Source organism: Dendropsophus ebraccatus, chromosome 12, assembly GCF_027789765.1.
Source record: "Dendropsophus ebraccatus isolate aDenEbr1 chromosome 12, aDenEbr1.pat, whole genome shotgun sequence".
In the NCBI taxonomy this organism is placed as follows: Eukaryota; Metazoa; Chordata; class Amphibia; order Anura; family Hylidae; genus Dendropsophus; species Dendropsophus ebraccatus.
The window spans coordinates 32,156,198-32,176,016 of NC_091465.1; the positions used below are offsets into that span (position 1 = coordinate 32,156,198).

Sequence of the window (19,819 nt, forward strand, 5' to 3'; positions counted from 1 at the left end):
GCAATCAGGTACTGCCTCCTCTTCCTCAAATAGTCTGTTCCCAATCATACTGGGCTTGGTGCAATCAATTGGTGCCGCCTCCTCCAACCATACTGGGCTGTTTGCAATCAAGTACTACTGCCTCCCCCTCCTCCACACTGGGTCCAATACAGTACTATTACTGCTGCTGGTTCCACTGTCAAATGTCTGTTTTCCACCCTACTGGGTCCAAGGAACTTTGTGTCCTATGTCCCGTGTAATCACTTACACCTTGGCTAATTTTTTTTTACTATTTTTGCACTTTGATTTTTTCCACTTTTTTCATTGTAATAGCAACTGCAACGAAACGAAACTATACCCTATCAGACTCCCACTATTGTATCTGCAATTATTCAGCTGTTATTGCAAGGTTCGTTTTAGGTACGAATCCGAACTTCACGAAAGTTCGCCGGATTAAACCAAACCGAACTTTTCAAAATTTCGCTCATTTCAGGGCATGATTGGGGCTGAGACTCCAGCCCCAGACTACAGACTGCAAGATCAACGGACGCCGCCACGACCCTAGCAACCCAGACGGCCGGTTGCCAGGGACACCAGTGGCAGGAGGGGCAGCGGCACGCTCAGGCAGTGCAGTGCATTTATTTTTCATTATCCAGCCCAGCATATTCCTCATAGCTTTACAGATATCATTCTTATGGGTCTCTCAATCTAATTTCCCTATCACAGATATACACGAGTGTCAAAAGAAACCTATTAACCTAGGACTATGTTGCTTTACTTTGGTGGTCCTCAGGGGCTGTCAGGCTCTGATAGCAATATGGATGCCAGCTCCTCTATTGCCTAGAGACTAGAGGGAGTCATTTTGATAAGTTTCTCATAGTTTCACTCAAAGTGACCTAACCTTTATCCTAATCCATTATTAATGTATGACCATGACATTGCTATAACCAAAGCTTGCGGTTTTCTCCTGTATCTCTCGGAGGTGAAGATCAACATTTGCATGGGGATTTGCAGAGTCTAGTTTGCTCGAGATTTGCTTACTGTTGTAAAGAGCGCTTGTAAGCTCAGCCACATCACCTGCTTCTCATGTCAGGAGCATATGCCTTTACAAAACCTGTCAATCTACGTCATGAACAGAGAGTACAATGCAATCCCGGACCTGTCTCACGATGGACAGTGGGGGCAACCAATGGACCCTTTTTGACTTGTAATGAAATCCATCAGTTTCTGCCATGGTGTCTGTCATTGTGATGGTAAAAATAGTGCTGCATGGAAGGAAAGCCTGGTCACACATCACCTAGGACATAGCCAGTGACTATTCTAGACTATTTTCTCCACTGTATGTACTGTTTGTTGCATTCCTCAATCGACCTTAAACATCATAGGGAGGAGAATAATGCCAGAAAGGGTAGAGATCTATTGTTACTTGCATTTGGTCTGATAGAGTATAATATTACAACTAAGAGATAGTTTTCTGATGATTCCACAAGGGGTAAAGTGGGATCTGGTGCACCCATTCTCATGAATGGTCAATATTCACAACTCCAGTTCTTACCTGTACTGCCAAACCATCTGTGCCAAACTGGGTCAAGGATGAATTTTACTGCACTAGTTTATTGTTTGTCATCCAATGCCTCATGTAGCATCTGGTGTCATCAACAGGAATGACTTTCAATGGAGCACCAACTCTTCTTCAGTAATGTACTTCCACCACTGCTTATACCGATGATGAATGTGCCCAAGTTCAATGGACTGAATGTAACATTGTTGAAGTGGGTGAAGTCTTTTTGGGTGGTTAGGTAATGTACACCTTTATCAGATACCTAGTATACACCAGGAAGATCTTGCTCTCAGTATCTAACCTGCTGATATCTCCCTATGGAGCACGGGGTGCTGAGGATGAAGGTAATTTTCTTACCTTTATCCTCGGCAGTATTTTAGAGATATTAAGAGTTTAATCCTTATGCAAATAGGTTGTTTTGGTGCACTGGGGGCACGGTAAGGGATATTCAATAGCTGAGGTGGGATGGGTGGGGGCAGATCGGTACGCTGGGGGCAGTAGCCCCACCCTCATTGCACCAAAACAACTTATTTGCACAAGGATTAAACTCTGAATAACTCCTTCATCCTTAGTCCCCCATGCCCTATAGGAAGATATGAGCAAGTTAGATACTTCTAACATGCTGATAGTTTCCCTTTAAGAACTGATCAGTATTGACCATTTAAACAGCCAGATGAGACTACACAACTATCCCTGAACCAAGTCACCCTTTGCAATACTAGTTTTTCTCTGTGCTTTGGTAGAAGGACCTGCAGGAGGAGATCACCAGCATTTGTACACAGGAGCTGGCAGGGTGAGGAGAACCAATACAGGCTAGGACTAGCCACACAGTGCTGCAGGACTTTGGCAGCAGTGTTAAAGAAACCATCCAGTGGCTGTAAAATAGCCACTAAGCTTAAATCATCTATGCATGGGCGTAACTAGAAATGTCTGGGCCCCGTAGCAAACTTTTGATTGCCCTCCCAGCCATTCCCGACTGACCACTAAGCCATCAAGTGTAGTCATGACTTCAAATGCAAGTCAGGAGTGCTTATAGTTAAAGGACAAGTGCCATGAAAAACTTTTTCCCAGTAATTGAAGCACATTACACTCTTTAATATGCTTCAATGACCTATCTGCCTCCCTTCCCTGTCTTTTCCCCCCTCCACCCCCCACCAGGAAGTGTCCTTACTCACACAGACCTAATGACTGCCGTCACCATCACCAGGCAGCTCCTTCTTGTGAGGATAAGTCATCCTGCTCTAGGTCCTGTTACAGCAGCCCCTCCTCCCCATTCAAAGTGATGGCTTGCAGTTGTTCAGCCAATGGGAGCTGAGCAAGCTGAGTCACCTGACAAGGCAGGGGAGGGGGAGGCTAGTGTAACAGGAGAAGGAGCTGAGAGAAGAGCTTGGTGACGGTGACGACAGTCATTAGGTCTGTGTGAGTCAGGACACTTCCTGGTGGGGGGTGGAGGGGGAAAAGACAGGGAAGGGAGGCAGATAGATGATTGAAGTATATTACACAGTTATATAACTTTGTAATGTGCTTCAATTACTGGGAAAAAGGTTTTCATGGCACTTGTCCTTTAAAGGGACATCTGCAGAACCTAGGAGGCCTGCTAAGCCACTGCAAATGATAACAGCTCAGGGGGCCCAGTGTATTGCAGGAGTGGGCCACCAGGCCCCCTGATGCAACAGGCCTTGTAGCAGCTGCCATGGCTAAAAGGCATATGAGGCCCTCAAAAGAAAACTACTCCACTACACCTATACTGGCATTTGCCCACTTTTATTTCCTCCTTCAGCTGTATACTGATGCCAGCTTACAAGGGCTTGGTGTAGTGCTGGAGGTAGGGCCTCGTAAGAGCAATGTAAATAGTTGCAGCTTATACTGCCAGCCCCATATGTGATTGTGGTGTGTTAGGTGTCACCTCCGCCCTTTGCCTGTGTCTCCTACTCTCTGTGCTGTATCACAACCCTGCAAAGTATACGACTAAAACTAACCATTACCACAATAAGATATAATAAACTCCTAAATATATGCAGCAAACTACTGGCAAAAAATATAGTAACATATTTATACTTGCGACATATCAATCGCACAGGCATCTCTTACACAATGTGGTACACACTCTGACACCCCTATCACATAAGAACAACATATGTCCTGTGAAAAATATTGTTTTCAAATAAACTGGTATCAGAATGGTATACAGGTTTTTAATTTACTTCTACAGTATTTAAAGATCCCAAGTATCCCAGTACTTATCAGCTGCTGTATGCCCTGCAGGAAGCGGTGTATTGTTTCCAATCTGACACAGTGCTCTCTGCTGCCACCTCTGTCAGTGACAGGAACTGTCCAGAGCAGGAAAGGTTTTCTATGGGGATTTGCTGCTGCTCTGGACAGTTCCTAACATGGACAGAGGTGGCAGCAGAGAGCACCTCTGGAAAAACTGGAAAGAAAAATTCACTTCTTTTTAAATAGAAGTAATTTACAAATCTGTGACTTTCTGACACCAGTTTTTGTTCACCAGAATACCCCTAGGGATTGCAGTCCTAACCATGTCCCCTTTGCATACAAGACCCATGAGCCATCCGGCTACGCAAGAGCAGCATTCTAAATTGGATTTGCTAAGATGCGGCGATATATCATGTCACTTCCACAACAAAGTTCTAAGGCTACATGGAGCCATATCCCATATACAAGATCATGTATTATTTCATACGTGTTATAGAACAGATGACACACCATGAAGGATACATTGCATACCATTTTTTTTTGTGCTTTTCCTTTAAGGGCTATTCTGGTGAACACAAACTGGTGTCAGAATCATACAGATTTGGAAAGAATACACCACTTCCTGCAGGACATACAGCAGCTGATAAGTACTAGACGTACTTGAGATTTTAAATAGTAATTTACAAATCTGTATGACTTTCCAACACCAGTTTTTGTTTAGCAAAATACCCCTTTAAAGGAAAAGTACACCATAAGTCGTATGGAATTTAACCAGCATGGTGGGTCATCTGTTCTATAACACATATAAAATAGAACATAATCTTGTATATGGGATATGGCTCCATGTAGCTTTAGAACTTTGTGGTGGAACTGACATGATATATTGCCGCATCTTAGCAAATCCAATTTATAATGCTGCTCTTGTGTAGCCGGATGGCTCATGGGTCCTGCATGCAAAGGGGACCTGGCTAGAACTGCAATCCCACCCGGGTCCCTCTGCATGCAGGACCCATGAGCCATCCGGCTACACAAGAGCAGCATTATAAATTGGATTTGCTGAGGTGCAGCAATATATCATGCCAATTATTATGCTACTAAACTTGGTGGAATAGGACTATAGAAATATAGTAGCTTACAGATAGAACCAAAGGGAATTCAGGCAGTTTATGTGAAGAAGTTTATCGACCCTATTACAGTTACTCTATCCATTCTTTATGCAGATAATTCTTGTACAAAAATTAAATAAAAAGGAAAACATTGTACTTAAATGCTGCAACATCATTTTTTTTTTCTTTTTCATTTTCTGTATTCGCTTACAACACTAAATTGAATTAATCTCATGGATTTTAAGGTGACCATGCTGCGTTCTAAAATGAGGAAAGTATTCTGTTTCCTTGTGTAAGAGCTCCCCCTGGTGTTTATATATATTTTTTATTTAATACTCAGCTTTAGGGCATGATGCTGCCAGTCAGTGTAGAGCAGGGGTAGGGAACCTCGGCTCTCTAGCTGTTGCAAGACTACAACTCCCATCATGCCTGGACAGCCAAAGCTTAAGCATTTATCTGTTGAATGGGTGTTTCTAGGAATATAGTTATACTCATAGGACTCATCAAGTTAAATATATTTGCAAATACAATCATTCAGCAAACTTGCCTCCTTCTCCCGATATGCTGCTCTTTCCCTCCCATTGTTGACAGCTCGTTGTCTAGGTTACCGACCACTGCTCTGCTCTAAAAGCAGTGGTCTGGTTGGTGTATGTATAGTTATAATGTAGATGTATAGATACAGTATATAGTGAATATTTACTATATGATATATAGAAATATGTACACTATACCTACGTATACATCAGCCAGACCTCTGCTTTTAGAATAGAGTGGTGGTCGGTAACCTAGACAATGAGCTGTCAACGATGGGAGGAAAAAAGAAGCATATCAGGAGATGGAGACAAGATTGCTAAATGAAAGTACGGTGGTACCTTTTTGGAAGAAGAGCTCACAGTTTTTCAAAATTGGAACTTGGTTTAAGAGCATTGCTTTGGTTTAGGAGCTTCCTGTACTGGGTGGGAAGGGGAGTAGCACGGTCTGCATAGCGCGGTGTACAGCCCTGTACTCTGACCCAGAAAGTCTCCATCACCTTCCAAATCATAGCAGATCCACGTCAGGCTGGAGCTACATCAGGGGACAGGACTGTGAAGGTAATCTCTTCACAGCTGTAACCTCTCTCTCCCTGTATAGAGAGTGTTGCGTTTATTTGCCCACATCTGCCCTGCTTCATGCTCCCTGCAGTCTCTGTCAGTCCTTGTGTTTCCCATCCTCTACATTATTGCTATAATGTATGCACAAGCCAAAAAGACAGAAATGGCTGCACATCGCACCCACGGCTGACACGAAAGCTTATTCAGCTACATTTAAAACCAACATCAGAAGTTAGTATAAAATTTAGCCAAACCATATTGCCTCATGTACCATGTGCAGGTCTTCTGATACACATGAGTCCCTAACCAAAAAACATCACTGTGCCGGTCAGCGACCACAATCCCCGCAAAGCATGCGCAAGCAGAGAAGGGGGGCCACGGAATGGCCCTGCAACCCCATTGTCACAGGACCAGATCCTAAAGGCCCCCCCCCCCCCAAACCCCGCAGGCGCCACCGGCGGAAAAAGTGGACGACAAGCAACACAAGTGTGAACAAGCTCTTACCTCTCTCCATTCCTCTGCAGGTAGAATGGGAGAATACTAGAAGATCCTCCCCTTATGTACACAGGTGCTTCCTGCTAATTTGGATCACATGGGTCTTACAAAGCACGAGTGCAGCCACAATGAAAAAAGGGACAGAATACATAAAATATGCACAAGCCAAAAAGACAGAAAAGGCTGCACATCGCACCCATGGCTGACACGAAAGCTTGTTCAGCTACATTTAAAACCAACATCAGAAGTTAATATATAATTTGGCCAAACCATATTGCCTCATGTACCACGCAGGTCTTCTGATACACATGAGTCCCTAACTAAAAAACATCACTGTGCCGGTCAGCGACCACAATCCCCGCAAAGCGTGCTATAATGTGCCTGCACTCACACTCAGCTGTACACACTGCTGCTATAATGTTCCTGCACTTATACTCAGCCATTCACGCTGCACAGCTCTGTGATTATCACTTTCTAAATTGGTCCATACTGTATACACACCCCTTCCCCGTTGCATGTGACCACACAGATCTCTGACAGCAGCCCTACTTCTCTATTCTAGCCTTTTGTACTATACTATTGCATTATGGGGATCTGCAGTTCCATCCTGTATCTACAAACTGCTGCTGTTTTTCAGGTTTATGTACTCACTATACATTATACTCCACATGTTGACTGCTATACTGTACAGTAACCTATAATATCACATTTTCAGCTGTTTCTCATTGTTTGCTTCATCTGTTCTACATGTTATTCAGAATAAAAAAATCATTATTTTGGAGTGTGGAACCAATTACCTGCATTTCTGTAATTTCCTATGGGAAAATTTGCTTTGGTTTGAGAGCGGATTTGGATTATAAGCACGGTTCTGGAACAAATAATGCTTGTAATCCAAGGCACCACTGTATTTACAAAAATATTTAAGTCCTACTGGTATAAGTACTGTATTTTCCAGCGTATAAGGCGACTGGGCGTATAAGATGACTCCTGACTTGATTTCAGATTGTCAGGGGTTCACTTTATACGCCGGAAAATGTTATCCGCTGTGCAGCTAAATTAATAAAACAACAAACAGTTAACTCACCTGGGCCCGTTCCCGGCCTCCGCTCGTCTCCTTTTTCGCTCCTGTTACTGGCGCAGCCAGTGTGACATACACTAACTGCGCCAGGGATGCCCGAAGCTCTCCCGAGCAGCCAAGCGTCTAATCAGAAACGTTTGGCTGCTCGGGAGAGCTTCAGAAGAATGACAGAGGCTTCGGGAGGCTGCAGAAGTACCCGAAGCCTCTGTCATTCTTCCGAAGCTCTCCCGAACAGCCGAACGTCTCCGATTAGACGCTCAGGTGCTCGGGAGAGCTTCGGGCATCCCCGGAGCAGTCAGTGTATGTCACACTGGCTGCGCTGGGAACGGGACCGGAGAAGAAGACGCGTGGAGCCCGGGAACGGGCCCAGGTGAGTTAACTGTTTTTTTTTTAAATGGTCACCCCATACGGTGGGGATGCGGACCATTTTTTAGCCCCCCCCCCCACCGTATGGGGCGACCATACCTGGCGACCAGACCCCCGACTTCTGACAAGATTTTTCAGGGTTAAAAAGTCGTCTTATACGCCGGAAAATACCGTATATAAGTTGAGATGGGGATCAGCTGACGAATTAGATATCTCTTATTCATCAGCTAATTGCATCTTTTATGTGGCCATTAAATCATCGGTAGTTGTTCGAACATCTTCAGGTATAAACGGAAATGTGTAAATGACTATAATAACAATTTATAGGCCACGTGAATGGTGCAGTGATTGATTGATATTTGACATTGGTCCATGTAAAAGGGCACTTACATGGCCTGAGATGCTTGGTAAAAGAGTGCTGGTCGGTCTTGTTATTCAGCGCTTGTTTACTGGACCCACTACACGGCTCGGTAATTGAGTGGCCAGGGCTGCATTAACAATCTCACACTGACCGTATTACACGGTGCGATACTGGCCTGTTATGACCGATAATTGTCCTATAATAATATTTTAACCAGTAATCATCTGGTGATACCTTCAGCCTGTTATAGGAATAGCCCACACATCAAAAATAACACATGTAATATAATATTAGACAATAGAAACTAGCACAAAGCATCTAGTCAGACCGATAGCAGACATCAGTACAGAAAAAGGAAGCTATAAAGGGGAAGCTATAAATATGCTAACACCAGCATAAGTATAAGGTGGGGAGTGATAGTAGCAGTCCTAGAAAACAATGTGTTGCTGTGTATACATTAACAATTTCTACCGTAATAAATCCCTGATATGATATTTCCCATAGCTTCCTCTATGTTGTGTGTGGTATTACAACTGGTTTCCATTCTCTTTTAGAGGAACTGAGCTGCACTACCAGAGAGTGGCGCTGTTTCTGGAAAAAGGCAGCTATGTTTTTGTAATGCTGGATAACCCCTTTAATTTTACATGATTATATATGTGAAATGTAGAAAGTCTTTTCCACTGTTCTCTGTCCCTGTTTACTATGAATAATGTAGTAGAAAATACCCTTTATTATTCGGAAAGCATTGTCATCTACTGAGGTTCCCTATGGGTAACATAATTGGTTGGGGGCCCACTGAGACTCACTTGCCCCCCCTAGGCTGAACCCCTAGCTATGCCCCTGCATGGAGGCCATAACCTCATGTATGAGCCCATGGCTAACTACAGCCACCTGGCCCCTAAGAATTATTCTGTCCAAGGGAGTCAAGAACCACTGCAAGGCTCCCTCCAACCACATCCAAGTCCATTCCACCGACCCCAACTTCGAGGACCCCCACCACCACAGAGCTGCACTTTCATCAGTACTGTGTCATGGCACAGCAGTAAGGAGTAGGTGTTTTGCAGTTTTTGGCAAAAGGAAAGGAAGTGCCTGTGTGTACGAGTAGCAGACAGCCTAGCCGTAGTCCCTTCCCTGAAATGAAGAAAATTAGAAACAGACATGCACCATAGAGGGGGGGGGGGGGGTGCTCAGGGACTCAGTAACTGTATAGTGTCAGCACTCTAAAGGGTTAATCTAACTTAACCATACTGGTTTTTAAAAAATCCTTTGAAATGACACTTTAAAGTGGCTGAGATTAACAAAAAAAAAAAAAAAATTACAGAAGTAGGGAGAACTGATAGGAAGGACAAGGTCCAGTGGTATAATGACACATGTAAAGATAAGGAAGAGAGATGTGAAAATAATAAGCCGTGTGTGCGCTGCAAGATGTCAATGTGCAAACCATAACTGATGAACTTAAGAATGATTATTAGGGGAAACGGACATGTGGGTAAATGGGTTTATTACCATAAATTTTTACTTTACTGCAAGTGGAGGAAAAATGGAGTAATCAAAATAACAAATAAAAAAATGGGGGAGAAACAAAAGACCTTTAAAGAAGAGACATCAATGTCTGAAAAGTATTAAAAGAAAAGCCTATTTTATATGCAATGCCCCAAATGTACATATTTCATGGGCCATTTGTAAAGCCTGTGGAAAAAAACCTGTATACATGTATATATGAATATATATATAATCTCAGTGAGAAGTACAAAATTGCAATAACTGCTCTCAAGCTCTTCTGCAGAATAGAGAGTAGAATATTTTGTCAGCTCCTTTGTTTTGGGAATATAATGGCAGAAATGGCCTGACACCTAAGAACAATGCACGAAGACACATAATGGCCCCATGCAAATAAATGCCATAAAAAACCTTAGCAAATAATAGGAGCCATACAACATTAAAGCTGCACAATAAGCGGCTCTGGCTGCTCCCAGGACCAAGGCTTTGTAAGAACCACGGAGTAATAGATAATGGCAGGGCTACAATAAAGTCCAGATTTATCCCAGTCATAGATAGTAAAAAGGTTATTGTGTTGGGATAATAAGGCAGAGGGCAATGACATATATAAATCAAGGCCATGCTTGACTACGGGATTTAAAAGTGAGATTTTTTTTTTGATTTTTTTTTAAGCCAGTGGTTAAAGAAAATCAGTTTCATCTTCCAGAAAATTCATCTTTTTCTGAAAACCTTTATTATTGAAGTTGTACTGTGCATCTACTATAATGGTAGATATTGTCTTCTAAACATAGTAGACTGCAATATACCACCCCAAAAGTATAAAATATAAGTCAAGCAGACCAAACTTAGCCGCAACTATACAAATAATATTTTTTTGTATAGTGCCAACAGATTTTGCAGCGCTGGTTAAAATTTATGCACGAAAAATTGAGGGCACACCCAGATACACTATGAGTCATAGCTTTCTACAATATCGAACTATAATACATGTCTGAGATGTTTATCTTCCTTTTGGTGGTGGATAACCATTACGTAGCCATAGTACTGTATATTGTAACAAAGGTGAGAACTGTCCATGTTCTTCCTGTTTTTTTTAAGATGCATTCTCTTGGTTGCAAGGAACAACCATATCTGAGCAATCCAAAAGATGCAGGTAATTAAAGGGGTTATCCAGCGCTACAAAAACGTTGCCACTTCCTTCAAGAGACAGACCCTCTCTTGCCTCCAGCTTGGGCGGGGTTGCTTAGTTCCATTGAAGTGAATGGAGCTTAAAGCGACTCTGTACCCACAATCTGTCCCCCCCAAACCACTTGTACCTTCAGATAGCTGCTTTTAATCCTAGATCTGTCCTGGGGTCCATTCGGCAGGTGATGCAGTTATTGTCATAAAAACAACTTTTAATCCTGCAGTGCTGTGTCTAACGGCCGGGGCTTACATTTGTATATGCATTAGGCTGGCACAACCTCTCCATCCTTCTTCCCCACCCTCCTCATCATTAGGAATGATCCAGGAACATTTACTGCTGTTTGAGCTTTGCACAGGTGTATTAACGATCCAGCCCAAGTTCATTATACACACAGGTGGGGAATAGCAAGCAATCTGCCTGGAGCATTCCTAATGATGAGGAGGGTGGGGAGGAAGGACAGAGAGGGTGTGCCAGCCTAATGCATATACAAATGTAAGCCCCGGCTGTTAGACACAGCACTGCAGGATTAAAAGTTGTTTTTTTAGCACAATAACTGCATCACCTGCCGAATGGACCCCAGGACAGATCTTGGATTAAAAGCAGCTATCTGAAGGTACAAGTGTTTTGGGGGGTCAGATTGTGAGTACAGAGTCGCTTTAATTACAAACTGCACCTGAACTGGAGACAAGAGTCATGTTGTCTCTGAAAGAAAGTGGCCATATTTTTGGAGCACTGGATAACCCCTTTAAGTAACTCGTTGAGAATGCTATTTCAAATGTCCTTTGTAGCTGGAAATATAATTACCAGAGATAAGCACAACTTGAATACAATGGTTCAACATCTGAACACCGGTGGCTAAAGAAGTTAGATGTAGCCCTAAGGCTGCCTGGAAAACATGGATACAGCCATAGGTCATATTCTATAGGCCAACTTCTTCAGCCACCAGTATTCAAATACTGAACAATATGACTCGAGCATGACTCAAGTTGTGCTCATCTCTTATGATTACCGATACACTGCATCTAACATCAAAGGGTGAACAGTAGTTTATACTAATATGAAAAATTTTTTGCGGCTGTAGGTATATACCAAACCCTTTGCTTCTGGAAGGGAAGAAGTTTGATATTCGTTCCTATCTGCTTATTGCTTCTACTGTACCCTACTTTGTATTCTTCCGCCATGGCTATGTTCGTCTCACCTGCAACAACTATGATCCAAAGTCCGATGACCTCACAGGTCACCTAACAAACCAGGTATGTGATAGTTTCTAAAGTTGCTTCACACATTTTAGAATTGTCTCACCATGGCAGTGACAGCCTGCTCGGCCAATCCCAAACTGAAGCAGGAAAAGGCAGTGGCCCGTGATTGGCTGAGTGGGCTGTCACGACCTAAACGAGTCACTATTTGATATATTATTAAAGTATCCATGCCTTGAGGCATGAAACGTAATGTGAACCCATCCTATGGATTTACAATATCATTGGTTAAAAGAGAAGTCCAGGCAAATAGATTTTTATAACAAGTACTGGGGAGGGGGAGAATAAAAGAAATAACGTGTTCTTACCTCCCCCGCTCCAGGGATGGTGGCCGCATACTGCCGCTCCAATCCTTGGGAACTCAGCCGCTTTCCTATCTGAACTCGACCCGGGTCTTGATCGCTCAGCTGTGCAGTCTGCTCAGCTAGTCAGCGTTCAAGGCGGGACCCCACTATGGCCGCTTACTGGCTGAGTGGACTTCACGTGTCACGACTCGGGTCCCCCCTTAGACCATGAAGCGGCTGGGGACCGGAGCGACCACCAACGCTGGAGCAGGCTAGGTAAGAACACATTATTTCTTTTATCCTCTCCCTCCCCAGCATTTGTTAAAAAAATCTCCTTGAATAAAGTGCTTTATAAAATCCTAAGGCTGTATTAAATGGCATGATAATGGAGGGGAAGCAAGGGCCAACCTGTTAGATCAGTGCTCTCTTCTCCCTCATTCTTTGCTTGCTGTCTATGCTAATACACACACGGACAGCGAGCGGGAACAGCGGAAGAGGCCATGGGGAGCTATGGGAGTTGCTGCCCGGACAATCCTTAGATCATCCGGGCCATTGAAGTTAGTGCAGGTATGCTGCCGCTGCTCCTATTGCACAGAACGATGAGCCATTATGCATGTCGGCAGATCGTGGTCTTTATTAAACCAAACAATTGGAGAAGTACGACTCATAATCGTTTGGTGTAATACGACCTTTAGCTTTTACACTAGGAAACGTATTTAATTATTTAAACTTGCAAGTAAATTAAAATGTAGAATTTTATAATGTGACTTTAATAGCCAAAGCTGCATCGATACATATAAGCAGATTAATTGGTTATGGTGTCTGAAATATTTCTGTCCCTCAAGCTCGTATGCATCTTGTAGGATTTCCAGTAGGAAATGTTCTTTACATTTATCTAGATAATCTTTTAACCAACCATCTCCCAGTGGGCTCACGACTATACACAAAGAGTAAAGCAGTGGCAGCTCCTCATGATAAACTGACAGCTGTGTCCTGTTTAGGTTGCTGGTATGTTCTTTGCTGACGTCTTGTACTGTAACATGCGATATGGCTTTCCCAAGTTCAAGGGAATGTAATGTGTAGCCTTCAGACATGCAGGTGTTTCTAAACAAACTATCAATAAAACCAGAAGAGCTGATCTGACTGGGTGGGACGGCTAGAAGAATATCTTAGAAAAATAATTCTGTACAGTTAAAGCATATGTTCCCATATGAGCTAGAATTGGCAGATTGACCACCTTTATAACAAAGCAGAATCTAAACAACCTTGGTTTTTGGTAGTTAAAGGTTACTTTACTCTGACATTTTGGGGGAGATTTATCAAACCGGTGTAAAGTAGAACTGGCTCAGTTGCCCCTAGCGACCAATCAGATTCCACCTTTCATTTTCTAAAGAATCTGTGAGGAAAGAAATGTGCAAGCTGATTGGTTGCTAGGGACAACTGAGCCAGTTTAAGGGCCCGTTGACACTATGGAATTGGTGCCAAAATTCCGTGTGGAGCCATTCTGCGCGGGCTCGGCTCCAAATCCTGCCTTTTATCTGTTTGAATAAATAGATAGAAGGCCGCATTCGGCACAAAGTCTGCACAATCGGGGTCTGCACGGAATTTTGGCTCCAATTCCGTAGTGTGAACAGGCACTTACTTTACACCAGTTTGATAAATCTCCCTCTTTGTGTTTTAGTGAACAGTTGGCATCTCAGTACCTAGGTGAAGGGACGTTGGGCCTCCTTAAGCACCAGGAACTACTGCTGCCCTACGCCCTCTATAGTTACACCCCAGGCCATTATTGGGGGCAAGGGAAGAAGCATAAAGTGCCCATCCTTCCCTTCTATATAATGAAGATAAATTGTTGTGGTGTTGTATCGCTCTTTATAGATAATGCATCAGGAATAGTGTTGAGCAAGCCCAGGGGGCACCTGGTTGAATGCTTGAGTCTTCCATTGATTTCAATGAGATTGGTTACTTGAGTTGAGCACTGAAAAATGGTTGGACATCCCAAGTATCATTCTTATTTGACTCCTAGTACATGCAGAAAAAGAATCCTCTATACAACGAGCTTAAAGAAGAGACTGTGTGGTCAATGGAAAGATTCAACAGTTACGTCAATGAGAAGTTTGCAGAAAGCAAGAGTTTACCCCAAGACTGGGTGCTGAATACCTTTACGGTGAGACAACAGAAATATCTACTGTCTGTAGATATTATATTACAATATCCTAGTCCCTATGAGAACTCAAGCAGCATAGTATTGTTGTATTCTCTATATTGTAAATCCTTCCCGGAACTCCTCATCATTGTAGATCATTGAACACAGCATCGTCCAACACTTGGGAATATTTTATTCAGGAATGTATAGACATAATACAGTCACGATTGAGCTGTGAACCCCTGCTGTAAGATTTCCTGAAAGGTCTGACATCTTCATAGCTAACAGTGCATATAGGAAATGCCGTTTTGCAGGGTCCTGGGGTTGTTTTCATATCATGTAATTTTTTTCCTGTGTCTGACAGAAAAGGATGCAGCAGATAATGATCCACTGTTTCCTGAGCGTGAAATCAAAGCTGGAGTGCCGCCGGGGATTCTTTGACCTTATTGGCTGTGACTTCCTGATCGATGATGATTTCAAGGTATTGAATGCACGTTGACTATATCCACCAGTGCTAAAAAAAAGTTTTATATTCTCTTCAAAAAGGATTGAGACAGGAGACAAGACTACAGTTTATATACTGTAGTTCAAATCTGCCATTTGGATTGTTAGAGTTTTTAAAGGGGTTATCCAGTGCTACAAAAAAATGGCAACTTTCTTCCAGAGACAGCCCCACTCTTGTCTCCAGCTTGGGCGGGGTTTTACTGCTTAGTTCCATTGAAGTGAATGGAGCTTAATTGCAAATCGCACCTGAACTGGAGACAAGAGTGGGGCTGTCTCTGAAAGAAAGTGGCCATGTTTTTGTAGCACTGGATAACCCCCTTTAAAGTGGTTTTCCCATGAAAATTGTTTGTCATTTATCGGCAGGATAGGTGATAAATGTGTGATTGATGGGTGTTTGATTAGCGGTGGCTTCTGAAGTTGGATAAAGCCCTAAGGCTATGTGGAAATCATGGATATAGTCATTGGCTGTATCCATGTTTTCCAGAAAACCTAAGAGCTTTATCCAAGTTCAGCAGCCACTGCTAATCAAATACAGAACTTTCGGGTTCGGATCGACTCGAACCCGAACCTGGTTCGCTCAACTCTAGTGTCCAAATGTCAGGAACCCTAGTGATCTTGTGAACAGTGCTCCCCTAGTGACTTGTGGCAAAGTGCTTGTGTGACCATCATTCTATTTACTGCTATGGGACTAACAGAAATTGCTGTATGTGATCTTAGGAGTGGGGGGATCACAAGTTCTCCCAGTGTTCTGACCTATTTAGAGCCTTTTCGATCCTCTAGTGCCTTGCTGCTTCTGCAAAGTACTGAGGTCTGGAGGTTTAGCAAGGGCATCAGTCCAGTGGGCCTTACACCTCAGGTGTCCACCATCTCATTACGTTCTGACCATGATTAATATGTCTTGGGGCCTTGCAGAGTATTCTTTTATGGGCCACATGGACTCACTAATCTTACCTATGTTACCCCCATATTTAAAATGAATGCTGTTTCAGCCATGAATTGGTCATGGGGAGGGATTTATGTGTAAACTTATCTCAACTTAATCCCCATCCCTGTTCCCCCTCTAGATTTATTGAGAGGCTACGGAATAAATCTGGTGGATTTGAAGCTTCTGTGAGGCAGCTCCAGAAGTCTACACTAGCTCTGAGCTGGTATAGATCTCCACCATGACTTATGCCTGCTTTCTTTCGTAATTCATGATTATTCAGGTGTAGGAGGTGGCCATGCACACTCTGTGCCATGCCCAACTGGCCTATGGGTTATGCACCAGCAAAAAGTCACACATTTTTATGCAGCTGACCAGATTTTGTGATTTTTTGCACTACACTTCACTATTGCTCTACACCAATGATAAATACTCCCCCCCCCCAAGGGTTTTCAGCAAAAATCAACATGAAAAGATAGAGGCATCACTAGAAGCTCATATGATATGGTATTTAGAATGCTATTGTCTACTTCTTAGAAGCCTTTGAGAGCGAAAGCCTGGGTGTGACTGCCACCTCTGCACCCTTTATAGTTGTCCCCCTTTATATAGGCTTTAGACATGGCCAAACTTCGAGTAAACCATCCAAACGCAAACGATTGGCATTTAATTACCTGTGGATGAATGCGATGGATGCATCCCAAGGGAGTCCTGGAAAACTTGTTTGTTTCCTTTTTTTCCAGGCAGAATAAGGGTTGTTACCTGTAGTTGTTTGACCTGTGATTGGTTGCTATATGGTTTTGTCTCAGACAGATTGATGAATCTGGGTCGGCCACAGTATCTTACCACAGATGCTCCATGTAGTAATGCTATTTGGTCACTGAGACATACGGTATTGTTTAATATTATCGCGAAATCTCTGTCCTGATGAAAAGAGGAACGTCCTGCTGAGTCACTTATTGCCAGAGAATGTTTTGTTTTGTCTTTTAGTTATACATATCCTAGTAGCATCGAACTACGAGTTATCTTAATATTTTATATAAATGTAATTGTATATATAATGTAATGAGCCATCATTCTTTTACTGTCCGTGGGGATTGAGATAGGATGAGTCAGGCAGAGATATTTAAAAAATCAGCTCTGCAGGGCCCCCCAGAATGATATAGACTATTGCAATCTAAGGGTATGTTCACACTGAGTAAAAGCAGCAAAATTCTGTGGAGTACCGCCTGTCTCAATGGGATGCTGGGCGCCCCTCTGCTCTCTGCGGCTCTGCGCTCAAAAAATTGACATGTCAATTCTTTGAGAGGAAGCGTGCACGGCATCCCATTGACACACTCTTACTCAGTGTGAACATACCCTAACAAATACATTTTATTTATCACAATAGTGATTCGACCAAACTGAGTGGTTCCTACGTTGTAGACGTTGATATACTCCAGAGGTTCCCTTAAAGTTTGGTTGCACCAATAAGACTGTTGTCTATTGCTCCTTCTATCATGCTGCTGTAAATCTCCTGCTTGCACCATCTATACACAACTAGCACAGTCACACGGGTCACTATCAGCAGCGAGATGATGACACTACATCATCTGTGAAGGTCTGTACTGCTACTCAGCATCTCCTCAGTGACCTCTCATGATCAGCTGAAAGTGTTCAATGCCACTGTACTACCATTATAAGTCCATGGTCTTTGCAATGAATGAGTTTGTTGGGTCTTGCAAAAAAAAAGTGACTCAATCTTTATCTGCATTCTGCTTCAGCTTATTGTGGAAGCCTCAAACTGGGGAAACCTCTCTGTTAACTCTATGAGCCCTAAAGTGGTCGTATTCAATGTGTTTTCTAAACCAGACAATTCCTTTACACTACATATTTTTTTATTTCAATTTTGACTTTCCAGGTATGGCTACTCGAGATGAACTGTAACCCTGCCCTACACACAAACTGTGAAGTATTGAAAGACGTGATCCCTAATGTGGTCAACGAGACTCTTGGTGGGTTCCTCATATTAAAGTTGCTTAAAGAGTACCTGTCAAAAACAAAACAAAACAAAACAAAAAAAAAACCTTTAGGCATGCCAAAAGTTATTGATCGCTGCTGAGACCTGCTGTGATCAGGAGATATAGCTGGGGATAGAGCATGGTAGCAGTGTCATCCACTCCCCGGCCTTCCTCATAGACTTACATTATTGGAATTAACTGATCAGGAGATATAGCTGGGGATTGGATCAGGCTGCCGCCACACTCTCTCCGGGTATATCTCCTGATCACAGTGGGTCTCAGCAATCAATAACTTCCTATCTTGAAGAGCTCTGTCCTGGCACTAATGTTCTCTTGTTGCCTTACTAGACAGTAAATATGAGTTAGAACATCTAAAAGATTTTCTATCGTAGCTACTAAATTCCCAAAATCGTTTTGCAGAATCATTCTCCTCTTTATCTTTTATAGACTTGGCCCTTGAAATCTTCAACAAAAGCATAAAAGGCCATCGCACTTTGCCACTGAATTCTCAGAGCAAGTTCGTACTATTGTACAATGGAGAAACAAATGAACAGACCATAAAATTCAACTGGCCAAGGAGCAGCAGTCCTGTAAAGACGCCAAGGATCGTTGTACCAGAAAGCCTTAATGGACCAGTGAAACAACCTGAAAAGCCTCATAAACCATTAAAAACCTTCACTGACAACAGTAACCATATTGTAGCCAAACGCTCCGTCTCAAAGTCTCCACACAGGGCAACCTTGGCGATGACTCCTGTTTACATGGCAGGGTTGTGTGATAACCTTACTCCCTATCCAAGGAGATATAAAACTAAAAATGAGATGGCATCTAGAAATTTTGACGGCAGTGTAATAGAAGGGAGCCAAACAAGAGGAAAAACTGAACAACCAACCCCTATAGCCAAGGTATCCTTTTCAGGTCCACAAAAATTTCGAGTCATTGGTAGAAGAACTCCCCAGTATATGAAGAGGAGCAGGACTGACGTGATCATAACCACCACCACAGTGATCACCCAAGGACAAAAACCTCAACGTTCCAGCAAAGGTTCTCGTCCAGAGCCTGAGGATACCGGGGGGCTTAGCTGTCTAGAAAGTACTCATAGCAATGACCAGAAACCTGCAGAATCCTTGAAGGACTGACTCTTGATCAATGCAATAAAATCCATTCATGAATTGGAGCAGATTTCATTTCGTTCTTGGTGCTTACAGCCACATCATTTAACGTATTCAGTATTCCGTTATACTTATTTAAAGTGTTTTTATGTTCTTCAAGTCAATATATTATCTTTTAACATGACTTACAAGTGTTTAAAGTATTGTATGTGGTTACATCACGCACAGTGGCACCATTGTCCATGGTTCATGCCTGATATTGCAGCTCAGTTTTAGGGTACACACTACAGAATTCATGCGGATAACTTCCAGAGGATTCTGTGCGCTCCCGCTTGAAGTTGCGCCTGTCTTATAGGCTCCATTCTATGCTCAGACAGATTCCACCGTCTGCCCAAAGAATTGACATTTTTTGGGGGGGCGGAGGCGGAATCTACCTGAGCATAGAATGGAGCCTGTAGGACAGGCGGAACTTCAAGCGAGAGCACACCCGGAATCCGCTGGAAGTTATCCATGCAGATTCCGTAATGTGTACATACCCTTATTCAAGTGAATAGCTGCATTACCTGGCACAGCCTAAGGACAAGAGTGGCGCTGCTTTTGAAGATACCCACAAACCCACTTTTTATGTTGTTCTGTGTTTTACATGGTGCTTTGGGCAAACGGG

The 19,819-nt window shown here is 43.0% G+C and overlaps 1 protein-coding gene across 14 annotated transcripts in view; it reads left to right on the plus strand.

The window, feature by feature from the left end:
• Positions 1-19,218, plus strand: part of TTLL10 (tubulin tyrosine ligase like 10) — an 85,579-nt gene extending 66,361 nt beyond the window's left edge. For all 14 annotated transcript variants that reach the window (XM_069947656.1, XM_069947659.1, XM_069947657.1 and 11 more), the window contains 5 exons: positions 12,019-12,190; positions 14,501-14,641; positions 14,985-15,101; positions 17,944-18,037; positions 18,491-19,218. In XM_069947656.1, coding sequence (XP_069803757.1) covers positions 12,019-12,190; positions 14,501-14,641; positions 14,985-15,101; positions 17,944-18,037; positions 18,491-19,182 — 1,216 coding nt within the window. In that variant the 3' untranslated portion in view covers positions 19,183-19,218. The remainder of the gene's footprint in view (positions 1-12,018; positions 12,191-14,500; positions 14,642-14,984; positions 15,102-17,943; positions 18,038-18,490) is intronic.
• The last annotated feature ends 601 nt before the right edge of the window (positions 19,219-19,819 follow it).